The sequence below is a fragment of the Mauremys mutica genome, chromosome 8 (genome assembly GCF_020497125.1).
Source record: "Mauremys mutica isolate MM-2020 ecotype Southern chromosome 8, ASM2049712v1, whole genome shotgun sequence".
Lineage (NCBI taxonomy): Eukaryota > Metazoa > Chordata > Testudines > Geoemydidae > Mauremys > Mauremys mutica.
In genome coordinates this window covers 33,961,787-33,977,333 of record NC_059079.1, presented here as the reverse complement: position 1 = coordinate 33,977,333, position 15,547 = coordinate 33,961,787, and the positions used below count along the sequence as shown (strand labels likewise).

General features: G+C 41.6%; 2 protein-coding genes across 4 annotated transcripts in view; one reads left to right on the top strand and one right to left on the bottom strand.

The window, feature by feature from the left end:
• The window catches only part of CCDC18 (coiled-coil domain containing 18), a 92,145-nt gene extending 91,114 nt beyond the window's left edge, over positions 1 to 1,031 (bottom strand). Inside the window, exon 1 of one of the 3 annotated variants that reach the window (XM_045028134.1) lies at positions 842 to 1,031. The gene's annotated coding sequence lies outside the window, so the exon portion shown is untranslated. The remainder of the gene's footprint in view (positions 1 to 841) is intronic. The other 2 variants (XM_045028131.1, XM_045028133.1) reach the window with 2 other exon arrangements.
• A 30-nt stretch (positions 1,032 to 1,061) lies between these two features.
• On the top strand, positions 1,062 to 14,127 carry TMED5 (transmembrane p24 trafficking protein 5). The gene is made up of 4 exons (XM_045028135.1): positions 1,062 to 1,657; positions 4,426 to 4,523; positions 5,573 to 5,750; positions 9,805 to 14,127. The coding sequence occupies exons 1-4, from the start codon at positions 1,469 to 1,471 to the stop codon at positions 10,021 to 10,023; spliced, it is 684 nt and encodes a 227-aa protein (XP_044884070.1). The 5' UTR covers positions 1,062 to 1,468; the 3' UTR covers positions 10,024 to 14,127.
• Positions 14,128 to 15,547: the final 1,420 nt, after the last annotated feature.

Genomic DNA, 15,547 nt, shown 5'->3' with positions numbered 1-15,547 from the left:
TTTTAAGGACAAGATCACTTTTTGAATTTAAGTGCAACCCAGGATCTACCCTGCCCCTTCCCCCTTAGCCCCGCCAGACTTTTAGCGGCCGGAGACTGTGATCGACTGGTTGGTGACCACTGCAGTGGGTTTACCACCTTTCAAATGCAAAAAACCCAGCACCCCCACTACAAGGCAAGCGTGCTGCAACCTCAACCCCCAACCACAGGGCAAGTCTGCAACCCCCGCTTCAACAGCCACTTATAGTATCTAAGGAGCTAGCACATAAATAAAATTGATAAAATCCCAGGGCTCCTCACTCTAGCTAACTCAAATGCTCTCGCTCTCTCTCACACACACACACACGGTGGGCTTGCGTGTTGGTGGGCCCACAGCTACAGTGTTATCAACAGTTATCATCTGTTATCGCTTAAACTGCAGAAGTGGGAACACTGGAGCATCACCGGGACTTTTAACATTCGCTATCCCAGTGCGTGGTGCTAATAACGCCGACCTTTACACGCACGGGGAAAAGCCCGGCAGATCACATTATTTTTCGGGCAAATCCATTCAAAACCAGCCCAGCCAGGCAGATACCGGCCGGGTAACCTATCCCGGCCACGGAGCCCAGCACTTCGCGTTGCTCAGCAACGCAGCTCTCCGCTTCCCAGTGCGGCCCCCGGCTAGGCGGGAGCCAGAGCGGCGCCACCGCCGGCCCTGGCCTGGGATCCCGCCGAGCCGGGCTGGCACTGTCCCCTCAGAGCTGCCGCAGAGTGAGACCCGGGCCCATCCTGCGGGAGCTCCGTGACCCGGCAGCCCAGAGCCCCCCGCCTACCTTCCCCAAGTAAGGGGGTTGGCTCACCGCCAGGAAAGCCCCTGTAGAGCAGCTTCTTCACGCACCCCCGCGGGGCGCGCGGCTGATCTCTGTCGAGGGTACTTCGCGCTCTAAAGCTGTCCCGAAAGGCGCCCCGTCTGCGCCCCTTCGTTCGAACTGCGCGGGCCGTTAAATTCCGGAGACAGCAACAGCCCTAATTCTCCTGCTACGCATGCGCATTTCACCGTTCCTGCCCCCCCCCCCACCTTTTCCTTCCCTCCTGGCCCCCTGGGAATGGTAGTCTGATGTCTGGGCACATCCTCCCGCTGCTACCGGAATCGAACTACATTTCCCACAATACCCCGAAAAATGACCGTTCGGGGGCGGTCCTTGAAAATCATCCGTTCCCTTTGCCTACTGGCCGTGCCATACATTCTCCCCGGCTGCTGGAGCATTATGGGGTGGTGGAGGTGTGTGCACTAGCCGGGCCACGCTGAGACCGCTTCCGGGGCGTGGCTACTGCTATGCTATTGGGCTGTGGGCACGGGCTGCTCCTCCCCGGGGCCGGCTGCTCTCGCCCGCAGCCACCCGCCTCAGTGTCCGTGAGCACATCCTGCTCCCGTGGGCCGGGCAGAGCCGGAGCGCGCCGTGCCAGGCCCAGCACTGCCCGCGGGGATGGGGACAGCGTCCCGCCTGCTGCTCCTCCTCCTCCTCCTCCACAACCTGCTGCTGCTGCTGCCGCCCGGCGCCTTCGGATTCGCTCCCTCGCTGGACAGCGACTTCACCTTCGCGCTGCCCGCCGGCCGCAAGGAGTGCTTCTTCCAGCCCATGCGGCACGGGGCCTCGCTGGAGGTCGAGTACCAGGTGAGGGGGCCTGGCTCGGGGCTAGCGACAGCGGGTGGAGCCGGCCCTGCATCCCCCGTTGCGCGCGTGGCGGAGATCCGCTCCCCCCCGGCCTTCTCGGTGCGCCGCCTTCGCTGCAGCAGCCTCCCGCGGCGCCAGGCGGGAGCGAGCCCTGTCCGCATGCACAGTCGGCAGGCTGAGCCGGGCTGGGCGCTCTCGCAGCGCCGCCTCTGGAGGCCACTTGGCTCCATTGTCAGGAAAAGATTTATTAGCCGGGCATAAAGCTCGTTCCCGGACCGCGCACCCCAGCGATTGGCAGTAACGGGAAGGGGGAACGCAGGAGTTTTCCTGCCTGTCACTGGAGTTACTCAGTGCGCTGGGTGGGCAGATAGGCCTGGGAAAGGCAGAGGGAACAGTGGGGCTCAGCCTAGGGTCTTATCCCTCCAGGATTGTCCTGGAGTCTGTAGGAATTAAAGACTATATCATGCGATGAAACCTCCAGCAGTAAGTCCAGCCAAAACTGGCAACCCTAGTTCAGCGATCTCAGAGGTGCGTCTGGAAACCAACCTCCACCACAGGATGGAAACTTTTGGACAAGAGGCAAAATCATTGAAAATGCTAGATGGGCCTCTAATGTCCACACAGAACTGCCAGGAGCTCAGGTTCAAGTGTTATGCAAAAGATCGTCACACAGCAAACTTCCCCACCTAACTGTGTCTGTCTTCCAGATTTTGAAGGACCAAGCAGATGGTCACAGGCAGGCAAAAAGTTAAGGTCCCTTTTATGCTGATGAGGCAGTTGTGTTTGGAGGTCAGACTAGATGATCATTGTGGTCCCTGATGACCTTAAAATCTGAGTCTAAAAGTTTCTTGAAGCAAAACAATGATGGGGTCTGTTTTAGGTAGTAGATTGGGATCTGTAGTCCAGCAGAGTTAAAATAAGTAATCTGTCTCCTGCAATTCCATGCAACTATATAGTGTTCTCTGTTCTCGCTCAATTTTTGTTTTTTTTTCTTTCCCCATCAGTCTGTATGATCAGTTTTATAACTTGCCATTCACTGGTTTCATACTAAATTAGATGTTGACTTATAGGCTCTGTTTACACAACAGATTTTTATCACCTTTGCAACTAGGTTCTAACTAACATTGTTGACTCCTTACACACTGTTTATGTCCACCCACAACTCACCAGTAGGTAATTCCTAACTGTGTGGTTGTGCCATCTTTTAACCTTGCTTTCACACAAATGCCAGGTTGCAATTCAGGCTAATATAATTCTTCTGTATAGATAGGACTGCTTAACTTTAATTAGATTAGCAAACTCTCCTATATAGAAAATACGCTGAAATGTGAAAAAATTCACACAATCCTCTGACCTGCCTTCAGATTTCTGTATTTTTTTCAGATGCACTGACACAATAAATGGATAAAGGACAAGAATAGTTTCTTTCTGACTGAAATTCTCCAAAGACATGTTCACAATATAGTAAAACAATATGAAACAGAGTCTGATACAGTGTGCTCAGATCATATCGCTATATCAAAGTTAAATCATTACTTATGTCTTCATTCTGATCAACTTTTTCCTTAATTATTTTCTTCCTCCTCCCTTTCAGTAAACCTCCAATCTTGCACTTACCGAGGTCATTGAAAGTTTTGCCATCAACTTCAGTAAGAGCAAGATTGGGTCCTGAGTGAGGAAGGCCTAGTCTTCACTTAAAAGTTGTACCAGTTTAACTGTTCTGAGTAAAGATGGTGTTTTTTGTTTTGTTTTTTTGTAAACCAAAATAGTTATTATGATAAAAGCCCTAGTATGGACCAGTAACACCAGTATAAAGATGACTTATACCAGTATATTTATTTTCCTTCTCATGTGGAATAGCTATACCAGTATAAGGAGCACTTTTATACCAATATAACTGCATCCATAGTGGCATAGTTCAAGCAGTACAACTTTTTAGTGTTGACAAGCTCGAAGGGTTTGATCCTGTGACTGCTAAATGCCTTCAATTCCTTTTAACTTTAATGAGAGATGAGAATGCTCAGCATCTTGCTGGATTGGGATCCTAAATCTGCAGTACTTCCCTGACAAGCAGAAAACCACTGGAATCCCCTTTTCTATTGCTATAACTTGTGTGGTAAGTGTGCATGCATGCCTCCTGCAGTACAAACTCTGATCCTCCAGCAACAAATTACTTAGGATGTTTCTACATGAGTTGAAACCTTGTTAGACAGAACCATCTTTAAATACTATTCTTGTCAGAAAAGTTCTAGGTATGATCTATATTATAAAGCCTTATCTACACTGAGATTTTACTTAAAATTTCCTACCATTTAACCAATACTGGTACAGCTCCACCAGTGATATCTATAATGGAGGTGCTACTGTAGACCATGTGTTGGCATTTTTACTACCATGCTTTCTAACCCTGCTCAGAGCAGGTCAAGGTGACACTGTGAATAAATATCCTGCAATGCCTTGTCTATTCTAGTTTTCCCACTGTTACAATTCCACCAATGGTGGTATTAGAGAAAGCAATAGTAGAAAGTGTTAGGAAAAAGCTCAGTTTATTCCTTTCCTAATGTGATTAGTCATGTCTATACTGAAACTTGAAACTGCGAAGCATCTTTCTGGCAAATACCTGGTTCTAGGTAACTTGGTTTGAACTCTGGGGTAGATGAATTCACCCTTTAAATTCTCCCTGTGTCGATTCCTTTACATAAAGTGTTTCTTTTCAACAACTCAGACGAGTGGTGTTTTTTTTGTTTTTTTTTTCCCTGACTTCATAGGTTTTAGACGGAGCAGGATTAGATGTTGACTTTTACTTGGAATCTCCAAAAGGTGAAATCCTAATTTTTCATCAGAGAAAATCAGATGGAGTCCACACGTAAGTCTAAAATCTCCAAACTTGAAACTCAGTATTATATACAGAAGTATTATAGTTTCTTCAAACAAATACAAAACTTAGAATTGTGTATTTAAAATCAGTTCTTCACAGTTGTAAAAACTGGTTGTATTATTAATCTAAATCAATCCTTGAATGTAGACTATAAGAAACTTGTTAGCTTCTAAAATGCTTGATAAATTCACACGCTTCAGTTATTTAATTATTTTTATATTATAGGCTTTTACACAAAGCAGCTTGAGCACACAAATATTTCATATATCAGTACTCATAATTTTGTATTAGTCTATTAATACTTCATAGATAGATTCCTCCAGGAGTGAAGGATGTTTGACTTGCCATGGTCTGTTTATTGGCAGTCAACAGCCAAGCACTCCCTATTGTGGAGTTCCAAAAGGTCTTTGCAGCAGGGTATTTTCTCTGTACTAAAGTAATCTGTTCACTATTTCAAGTAATCATTTACTTGACATACTGGCAGTCTGATCTCTTTCCAGGGTTTGTTTTTGTTTTTTAAACAATGATACCAAATTTGCCTTCTCAAATATTTGGGGCCAATATTGATACAATTAAAATTAATTAACTTCAGTGGAGCAGGGACCATTGGTAAAGATGAAGATTGTATCCCCTCTGCTCCTTTTGCAGCCAGTGGTCAATTTAAACTTTTTTAAAAGGTATTTCAATTGTCAGTAGCTAGAAGAAGTGCCTGCTGTCTTATTTTTAAAAGTGGTTGTGAGCCTTAATCTTTCAAGCTTTAATTTAAAAAAAAAATAGAGTGAAGGAAAACTACTACTCATCATACTAAGATTTAAGATCATCTGAGGTTTTTCTTAGCACAACCATAAATTACAAGTTTTTAAATCTCATTCCCTAGTGTGTCCTTGCATTTCATTTATTTGTATTTATATATAGCATATCTAATTATGTGATTGACAGTTATTCAAACAAATAAGGAAGAATGTTAAAAAATGTAAGTTTGGAGCCAACTTTAAAAATACACTGTAGTTTAAAGATGTATGTTTGCTCATGTACAGGGTGGAAACAGAAGATGGAGATTACATGTTCTGCTTTGACAACACATTCAGCACCATTTCAGAGAAGGTGATTTTCTTTGAATTGATCCTAGATAATATGGGAGAAGAACAACAAGAGGACTGGAAGAAGTACATTACAGGCACAGACTTGTTGGATATGAAACTTGAAGATATCCTGGTAAGTATTCTGCTCTACACCATCAGATGGTTGAGGTTTAAGAGTATCTGAAAAACTCATATCATTCTGCCATGGGAATATGCCTTAGTCTTGTTCTATGTGAGGGCCTGAGCAACTGGGAAACAGAGTCATCAGCTGTGCTCCTCATAGGACATTATGTTCACTCTGTCCCATATTGAGGGGGGCCTGTGGTTAAAGAGCAGCATTGGGAATTAAAAGATCTGGATTCTAGTTCCAGCTCTGCCATATATTTCCCGTGTGGCCCACAGCAAGTGATTTAACCTCACTGGTTATGTCTACAGTGCAGTTAGACCCCTATGGCTGGCCCGTGCTAGCTGATTCGGGTTAAGAGGCTGTTTAATTGTGGTGCAGGTGTTTGGACTCAGGCTGGAGTCTGGGCTCTCAGACCCTGTGAGGTGGGAGGGTCGCAGCACTTGGACTGCAGCCTGAGCTCAAATGTCTACACCACAATTAACAGTCCCTTAGCCTGAACCCTGCGGGCCCAACTCAGCTGGCATGGGTCAACCACAGGTGGCTAATTGCAGTGTAGACATACTCTAAGTATTTCTTTCATCTGTGAGTAATAACTATCATAGGGGAGCTTTGAGTCTTTGCTCAATGTGATTTAATAAGTTCCTTGGATGAAAGGCACTAAAGTACAAAATACCTCTACCTCGATGTAACGGGACCTGATATAACATGAATTTGGATATAATGCAGTAAAGCAGTGCTCTGTGGGGGGGGGGGGGGGGTTTGCGCACTCTGGTGGATCAAAGCAAGTTCGATATAATGCAGTAAGAGTTTTTGGCTCCTGAGGACAGTGTTATATCGAGATAGAAGTGTATTACTATGGTTATTAAAACAGAATGTGTGTGTGTGGTGGCAGGTTTTTTCGTTTTATGTCTGTGCTTATGGTGAATCAAAGCTTATTTTTGACCTAGAGCAATTAACTTGGTGTTCATGTACATATAGAATTTGGGATCAAGCTCAAGCTCATTTTGAGTGAGCAAGTGACTTGAAGGCACAAACAAAATAATAAATCTGACCCATTTGGTAACTACATATGCACAAATGTAAAGTGGCCGCCGCTTCTTCTTCATAAGATAAGCAAACATATTCCCATGAGGAACAGCAGTAGTGCTACTGCTGTACATTCAGTGGTGGGCAAAGCCATTACTACCTACCACTTACTGCATAACATAGTATGAGGCTTAAATAGCTGACATTTGTAAAACGGTTGGACAATAATTTCTGTATAAATGCATATTATCATCATTCTTAGGCAGGAAAGAGAGAGGGGAAGAGAAGTGATCAAACTCACATGTATATAAGCCAGCCTCTAGTCCCAAAAGTTGCCCAGAAATGTTGACAAATTTCTCTGCTTCTATATGTCTATATACACAGTACTCTTGTTTGTCTTCCACGTGGTGTTTTGGTTAATCACAAAATACATACAGTCTTCGATCTGCTAGAGGATAAATCAGTTTTGCATATTGTTTCATCTAAAGAATCTTCTGTAGCCCTGAGGATTTTTCTACTTGTACGCATCCACTACCCTGCCACGTGAGGCCCAACAGAATTTTCCTTTCAAATAAGAGATTGGATGGGAAATCTTTCAGTGTATTTATGCCTCACCTTACACAGTTGGAAGGGACTGTGTATCCAGTAGCCTGAGTCCTTTCACCCACCACCCACCTCCCCTTCTCCCCATCATGGGAAAGGGGACAAACAAACAATGGCTCCTATAGCTAAAAGGTGGCGGTAATCCTCTCACAGGGATACTCTGCTTAGTCTCTGTGGTAGCATCAGAAGCACTTGTTTGCTGTATCCTTTGATGTCTCATAATTATGCTGTTGGATAACTCTTGTTCTCATCTTGGCTTAATGCCCTAATCACTATATAGCGTAATAGGAATAAATAGCAGTTAAAGATGGGGAAAGGGAATAAGTAAAGCTTTAAGATAACATACTTCTAAAGAGTGGCTGAGCACTCAGCCTTGGAGGGATGCAGATGAGAGTTAAGGGAGAGCAGTGTTAATCCATCAGTCGAGCTCATGAGCATGGTATTTTGTTGATGGTGAAACGAAGTCAACTACAGGGAGCAGCTCCTGTAGTTTGTTGAATTAGCAAAGACATTATGCAATGCACACAGTGTCCCAAGCTGTTGAGAGAATACCTGGGAGGGATACTATTTTCATGGAGCCCTTGGAAATGTTTTCTGTGTCAGTGGCTGGCCCTCATGGCTGCCCAACTAGCCTTCTGATACCCCTCTCCAGGGGAGGCAACTCATAAGCACACTTGAGTCAGCCTGCTCCTAGTTTGAAATCAGAATAACTGAAAATCCTAACTACAGGCACTCCATACATCATTTGCTTTAAGTGGTATCACTAAAACCATATACTGGCTCTACCCTATCTGCACTACCTGCATCCCAGTCAGCCTTTTCCACCTCCCTAGCAACAGCATTCAGTTCACTGTAGGTGTAGAAGCTTGCTCTCATTGCTGTGCCAATTTTTTCATACTATTGTATAAGTTCCTCTACATAAACTTTGAAGCAAATACTGACTGAGTCTTGGACAATAAGGCTATGCCTGTGCTTGATTCAGTAGTGCTTAGCAGTCTACAATACTGAGCCCTGAACTTACTGAGTTAGACAGAGAAAATAGAGGCCTGCCAAAAAAGCAGAATCAGCATGCACTAAAAAGGTGTTCACATATCATCTGCTGTCCCACAGACTACTCATCCATGCAGAAAATGATCTAGTTTGTGTATCAGGTCCTATTTCCTATAATACATGAAAACCAGATCTTTTTCCTAATACAATCCAGCACTTAAGATTTGGCATCTTAAATATTCTATTTTCTGTATTTATTTTAAATGTTTTAAAAATATTGAAAATTAGATTATCCTTCCCTTTCCAACAGAAGTTAAAGATAATTAGAAATATTAAATCTTAATTTCTAAAGGAGGATAAAGAAGCAGAGGGGGGGTGTTAATGCCAACAACTTTTACAAGTAGAAAACAGAATCTGAGTTCATGTTCAGACAAAGTCTGCTAGTCCTTGTTCTTAAACTGGGGGCCATACAAATACATAGGAGAAAACAGTCAACAGAATAAGCAGTAAAACACTCAAGAAATAGTTACCTATTACCTGAACATAGTTTGACTGCTGTGTCAATAGGTGCTCTATAAATCAATAAAAAACAACACTATATGTTAATGCTAGCTCATTTTGTGTTAAAGGGTATCTTGGTCAGATAATCCAGCTGAGAACAGTTAGCTTTGTTTTGTAGTCCAGTAGTACAGAATGGAACTGTTCATGAGCTATCTGATACAGATAATGGACCACTGGGATATCTTAAAGATACAGATTTGCAATGATGCTGGTTTGAAGCTGTACATTATGAAATGGCTTGACCAATTTTGATTATTAAATCTAAATATAGCAGTTTTGGTTTATGTCCAACTAGTTCTACACAAAGTAACGCTGGATTAGAAAATTTAATCTAAACTTTCAGAGGACAACAATATGGTGTCTTCCCTCTAATATTGTAGCTGCGATATCAGATGCTTGCTTGACACAGTACATTATAGGACATGGTCATTAGATAGAGGGCTGTTTTAGTGCCTCATCTTTGGACTTCATGTCCCACATGGGTCTGACATAGCCCAAATTTGTTTACTTTTAGGGCATTCTGCTCTAAGTGTCTTTCTTCAGCGGGTGGGATCTTCTTTTGTTAAATAGTTGTGGATTATTTTTAATTGATTTGTTAAAATGACCAGAGCCTGGGATAAATGTTGTGTTTAAATTAAAACACACGGAAATATACACAATAAGGCTAACAAATTAATGAAAAGTTCATAATGTGTAACATTCATAAGTGAACTGTCACCTAACTACAAAATGAAAAATGGTAGAGACATGCACAAATAAACCAGCAATGTGAATGATTTTTAAAGTGAGAAGTGTGATATGTATTTATATTAGCAGAAAATGTACTTTTTCCTTCCAAAGATTTTACAGTCTAAAAAAACGCTATTCTGTTCCTTACCAGGAATCCATCAACAATGTCAAAGCCAGGTTAAGCAAAAGCCTCCAGATTCAGACGCTGCTCAGAGCATTTGAAGCTCGTGATCGAAATATACAAGAAAGCAACTTTGACACAGTGAATTTCTGGTCCATGGTCAACTTGGGAGTCATGGTGGTGGTTTCAGCTGTTCAGGTTTACATGCTGAAAAGTCTTTTTGAAGATAAGAGGAAAAGTAGAACTTAACAGCTAGTGTGATCATAGCAATAACTAGAGAGGAGGGGCAAATGCAATAAACTGCTACAGCAAAAGAGACTTGTTACCTTGCCACTTGTTTTGAATAGACATTATAATCAGGTTCTTGATTCACATGTGACTAACATGAACAGAATACCTTTCCCCCATCCTTCCATCTCTGCAAGCGTTACTAACAGTCTTACTGGTATGTCTATTTGTTGCATTTGTAATGACTCTTACTAGATTATGAATAATACACAGAATGGTGTATCAAATGCAAGCCAATGTTAATACCTGCCATATAGTCATCTTTTCATGGTCACTTAAACCTTTCTATGTCCGCCTAAATAATAATTTGTTTTTTTACAATTTTTTAAATAAGCATTGAGTAAAGTTACAGATGTGCCAAAGGATTGAGGCCCACCTAGGTAGGCTATAGCTATTGTCAGTTCTCTATAAATGTATAAAATTTCCTTGAGTCTTTATTGTACAGCATAATACTGAAACACTGGGTTAACATTTGTGAAGGGGTTAAAATGAGGTTATTTTTTCACTTTTTTATATACATCTATCTATCTCAGCACTTTTAAAGAGACAGTTAATGTGAAATTTAGTCAATTTATAAACTAATTAAAAGTAGCATTAGGTACTATACCTGTCCAAGTCCTTCTGCCAGTTGTTGTGATTGTACAATCCCATTTTCCTGTTTAGGTAGTTGTTGCGGTGTGAAAGGTCCACTGGAATAGTGGAATTGACCACACAAAGTACAGTCAGATGCACAAAATAAAATGGAATTATTTCATCTTTAGTTATTGTAATCTTGGATATCATAACAGATACATTCAGACAGAAGTGAGGTTTTTTTTTCAAATGACTGTTCCTTTTGATAGTTTTTAGGTAAAATTGTTTGGAAACATTAACTTGACATTAAATGTTTATGTGCTTCCAAAATCCTTTCTATATTACTAATTTTGCTAAGATGTTATGCTCCTTGAGGTCAAGCAGGTTTATGCCACAATTTGTAGCAGTTCATGAACTTCAGAGCTAAAGTTGTTCAGCTAAACCCTCCCCACAACAAAACCCCAACAAATCTGTAGTCACATAACTATTTTCATTCTCCTCCTATGAGCTGGCCTATTAAATTACTGGGACTACTTGCATAAATAAAACAAAGTGGAGTTGGCCCTGAATTTTGAGATTTATTTGCAGCATGAACTGATTATGCAAGGTAATGCTCAGTCATAGAAGCAGTTTGCTATCTTTCTCAATAAAAAGGCAGATAGCTTACATCAAACCTACCATTTCTTTCTGCTAAGGGAGTGGAAAAATACATGTCTCATCTGTATATTTGTCTCCTTTTGTCATAAACTGCACTCTAAAATACTAAGGTTAAGTATTTTGTAATCAGCCTAGATTCAAGCCAAGTGCCAAGTCAGTAGAAGTGCCCATAGAAATTGTATTAGCTCTGAAAGTCCGTGTTAAGACTGCTAGGGCTGTACCACTGTTCACATCAGCTGTCTTTAAAAAGATTTAAAAATTTGCTCTAGCCTAGCTATAAGTGTACTTCCTGTGTTTGAACTTGGTGTTAAGAATTGAAACACTACAACTAGACTGTCTGCTTTGTGATCATTTTTCAGTGCACCGACTCATTAAAATGCAGTCATTGTGGCATAGGTGCATTGGTCATTTTTCTCTAGCAGGGGCTATCATATATAGAGATTACACTTCAGTTTCAATTTCAGATGTCTGAATGAAGCTGAGCAATAACCCTTTTAAATTATTGCTTTTAAGAAAAAAATATTTTAAAAGGTGCTGCTGACTATTTGACTTCAGGGGCTGGTGGACCAGCCCTCTATTAGTCTGGGAACATAATATACACCTTTACCCCAATGTAACACAAATTTGGATATAACATAGTAAAGCAGTGTTCTGGGGGGGGCTGAGCGCTCTGGCGGATCAAAGCAAGTTTGATATAATGTAGTTTCACCTATAACACGGTAAGATTTTTTGGCTCCTAAGGACAGCATTATATTGAGGTAGAGGTGTAGTAAAATCTCATTCGATGGGCAAGTTAGTGATAGAAAGGTCTAAGGGAGGTGTCAATTGATCTGTAAAAATTTGCAGAATCATAATTTCACATTGCTACCCTCCGTGGTGTGGCAGGGAGGATTCATTGTTTGTCCTCTCCCAGCTCCTCCGATTGGTGGACATTTTGATCAGAGTGCCATTAGAAATGGGTCAAGTTGGGAATCACACTTTACAGCAGTTGTGTGAAATACTGTGCACTTCCAAATCAATCCTGCAGCTCATCAAATGCTTGTGTGCAAAGACCAGATGCTCACCACCTGCAAATGTTTGGCCAGCAGCCTGCCTTGTACAGAGATGTGTGAGAGTGGCACAAACAAGGATCAGTGTGACATGTCTAGTAGTGCAGTTCTAGACTGAGACAACACTGATGGTGACTGATCTTTAGTAATCCTAAGGAATCTAGCCTTGACACTTATAACTGAAAACATTTATTCCTCAATCTCTTTACTTAAGCAGTGCATCCCTCTGTTAAAGCATAATTTAAAAAACATTGATTTTTTAAAAACATTTTCTCAACTGTATATCTACATAATTGTTCTAGGTTTGTCATGTTGATACCATTGTGTTAGTGAGAGAAAGGGCTTTCAAACAATACCCAACCTGTAATCCATTTCAAATGACTTTGTATTATTAAAATTTAGGGTGACTAGATGAGAGGAAGAAAATATTGTGACACATTGGGGGACAGGGGTCACCGGTGGAGCAAAAGAAAAAAACACAAATGGAGTGCTGCCAGAGCAAAAAAAAAGTCTGGTCACCCTATTAAAATTCCACCAAGTGTGTGTTTTGTTTTGTTTTCTTTGGGGGGGAATGTTACCGAGTCCCTCCTGCCATGTTGCAGTGGGTGATACCATTGAACTTACGAGCCTGGAGATTTTTACAAATTGAATTACACCATCCTTACCTTCCTATCATTAACTTGTCTACAGAATTACACATGCTCCCATATGGTATTGGATACATCTGTGGTTCTCACCCTTTCCAGACTACTATACCCCTGAAGCCCAAGCCCTGCCACCCAGGGCTGAAACATGTAACTTTGCTGTGTGAGGCCCTGGGCAATTGCCCTGCTTGCCACCCCTTAACGCCAGCCCTGCACTTGCAACTCCCCTAACCTATGCCATGACCCCAGGTTGAGAAACTGATGTAGATGAGCTAATGTATCCCCAGAAGATCTCTGCGTACTCCCAGGGGTACATGGATCCCTGGTTGGGAACCATGGGATACATCATTCTTCTGGGTAGAACTCCCTTCAGAACAAGTTACCACCGCTCCCTTAATTGATGAGTGGGGCAGTGGTGAGCAGCATGGGGTATTCCATTTCTCCAGGGACTCAATGCCCTCTACCTAAAGTAGTTGCAGAGCAGGGAACAAGATCTATAGGCCCGATCCAAAGCTCATTGAAGGCATTCAGTGGAATGGCTCCTGCTGACTTCAGTAGGCTTTGGCTCAGGCTTTTTTGAGTACAGGCAGACCCACATTCCTAGAGCTCTGTCCTTTTACTAGATGACAGAAGTGATGCCACCTTAAATGTAATACCACAGATGTGATGCTGTACCACAGCTGTGAAATGCTGCATTCTTTCCCTGAAGCTCTGACTAAAAAGTCTACCTCTGATGTTAGGCTACTGTATTCTAGCTCTTAGCTCGGTTATTAGAACAACCCTTACTATTGTAACTTCTCCACAACAAAATCCTCATCTCATAACAAGTTTTAAACAATATACTATAGATGCAGCTGTATGAGATTGTCAACTGAAAAATATTTAATCAGTGGCCATCATAGGTGAAGGACATGGTGTTCAAACTTAGATACAATAAATGACGTTTTAAGTGGGATGTTGGAGTAAATTGTTCTTGTGTTTTGTATAAACAGTACAAATTAAATATTAACTGAAATAAGGAAAACAAATGTAGTGTGTAAGATGAACTGTTTTTACTCTGTGCTAAGTAATAAAATGGTTAAGGTCTGTGGATGTTGAATAAAATTATATGCCAGATTTTTACAATAAATAAGAAGGCTAAACTTGTGTTTGTGCACTCTAATTATAACAGTTGTGGGAAGAGCACTGCATCTTTGCATACTCTACCCTAAGGGCTTGATCCTTTAAAGGGCTAAGCACCCTCAGTTCCTACTGACTTCAACAGGATTTGAAGGTGCACAACAGGTCACACGACTGCTCAGTATCTTGCAGGATAGAGCCATAAAAAGAGCAAGCACTGTAATACAGCCTGATAGGGTAGCAGGCAGCAAAGCTTCATGACTTCCACAATGTCACAAAGCACATAATTCAAAGACTGAATTTCCAAAACTTCTTGTTCTTTTAAGAGATCAGGTTTCACTTGATAACCAAAGATAGTAACACCTGTAATTTCAGTTTAATGGTAAAAGGATTAGGAATGAAACCTGTGCAAAAGATAATACTTTATTTTCAAGTAAGATCACTTGACCTTTGAGTTTCTGCCTTTCTTGAAATATATACCAAATTTCTTCTCCAGGGTATAATACTCCCTTGTGACATTTCTTTCCTTAAGAGAGGTCTCCTCCAAATTTAGTGGTGAAATTCTGCTCTCAGTTACCCTAGTGCAGAAGCAAACTAACTGACAGTGAGCACAACTCCAGAGTTACAATGGTGTGAGATCAGAATTTGACCCCGGCTCTCTAATTCTTTAAACAGTGGGGGGGGGAGCTTAGTTTTGAACCTACATTATTTACAAATCCCTATTGTAGTCATGCTTAAAGCTTTAAATATTTACATCTTAATTAATGTTAACAATCTTCCACATATGCATGTGACTGGATAGTAGAAACTGCACTATATTTTTTCATAAAAGACTAGGGTATCATACACTGCGCAATGAAAGAAAGCCTATGTTGAGACATGAAAGTTGCCAGGTGTGTGTGTTAATTTCATCCTGCCTGTGGAACACAAAACTCCCCCAATATTTTAGGGGAAAGGAAAGTGAAAAAAATGCAATCCATTTTTGGAACTCTAAGCTTTCAGTACTACGTGTAAGGAGGATAGAATAGTGTTTAGGAAAGATAGTATGTGCAATCTTAAGGAAATTATGGTAAGGTTCATAAATGCTACTGCAATTGGCTTAGTCTAGTTTCAAGATTGCTAGCAGACAAAACACAGTTAAGAACCAGCGTAACTAAATGATTCTGTAATACAGTGGTCATGGAGGTTACACAACATGTCTCAATTATTTCAAGATACAATCTCACTTTGACAATAAACTATTACATTACACAACCATAATCCGTGCCAACAGAAATAATCACTGACCTTTTATTCTGTTCCCCTGGCCATGAAAGAATGCAGAAACATCCTGACACGAGCTAGAAATTTGCATGTGACAAAGCATTCTCTCTCTTCAAAAAGGGGCAATATAGCATTTACCATCTGTTGTGGAAATGCCTCTCCTACTGTTCTAGCTTCTCT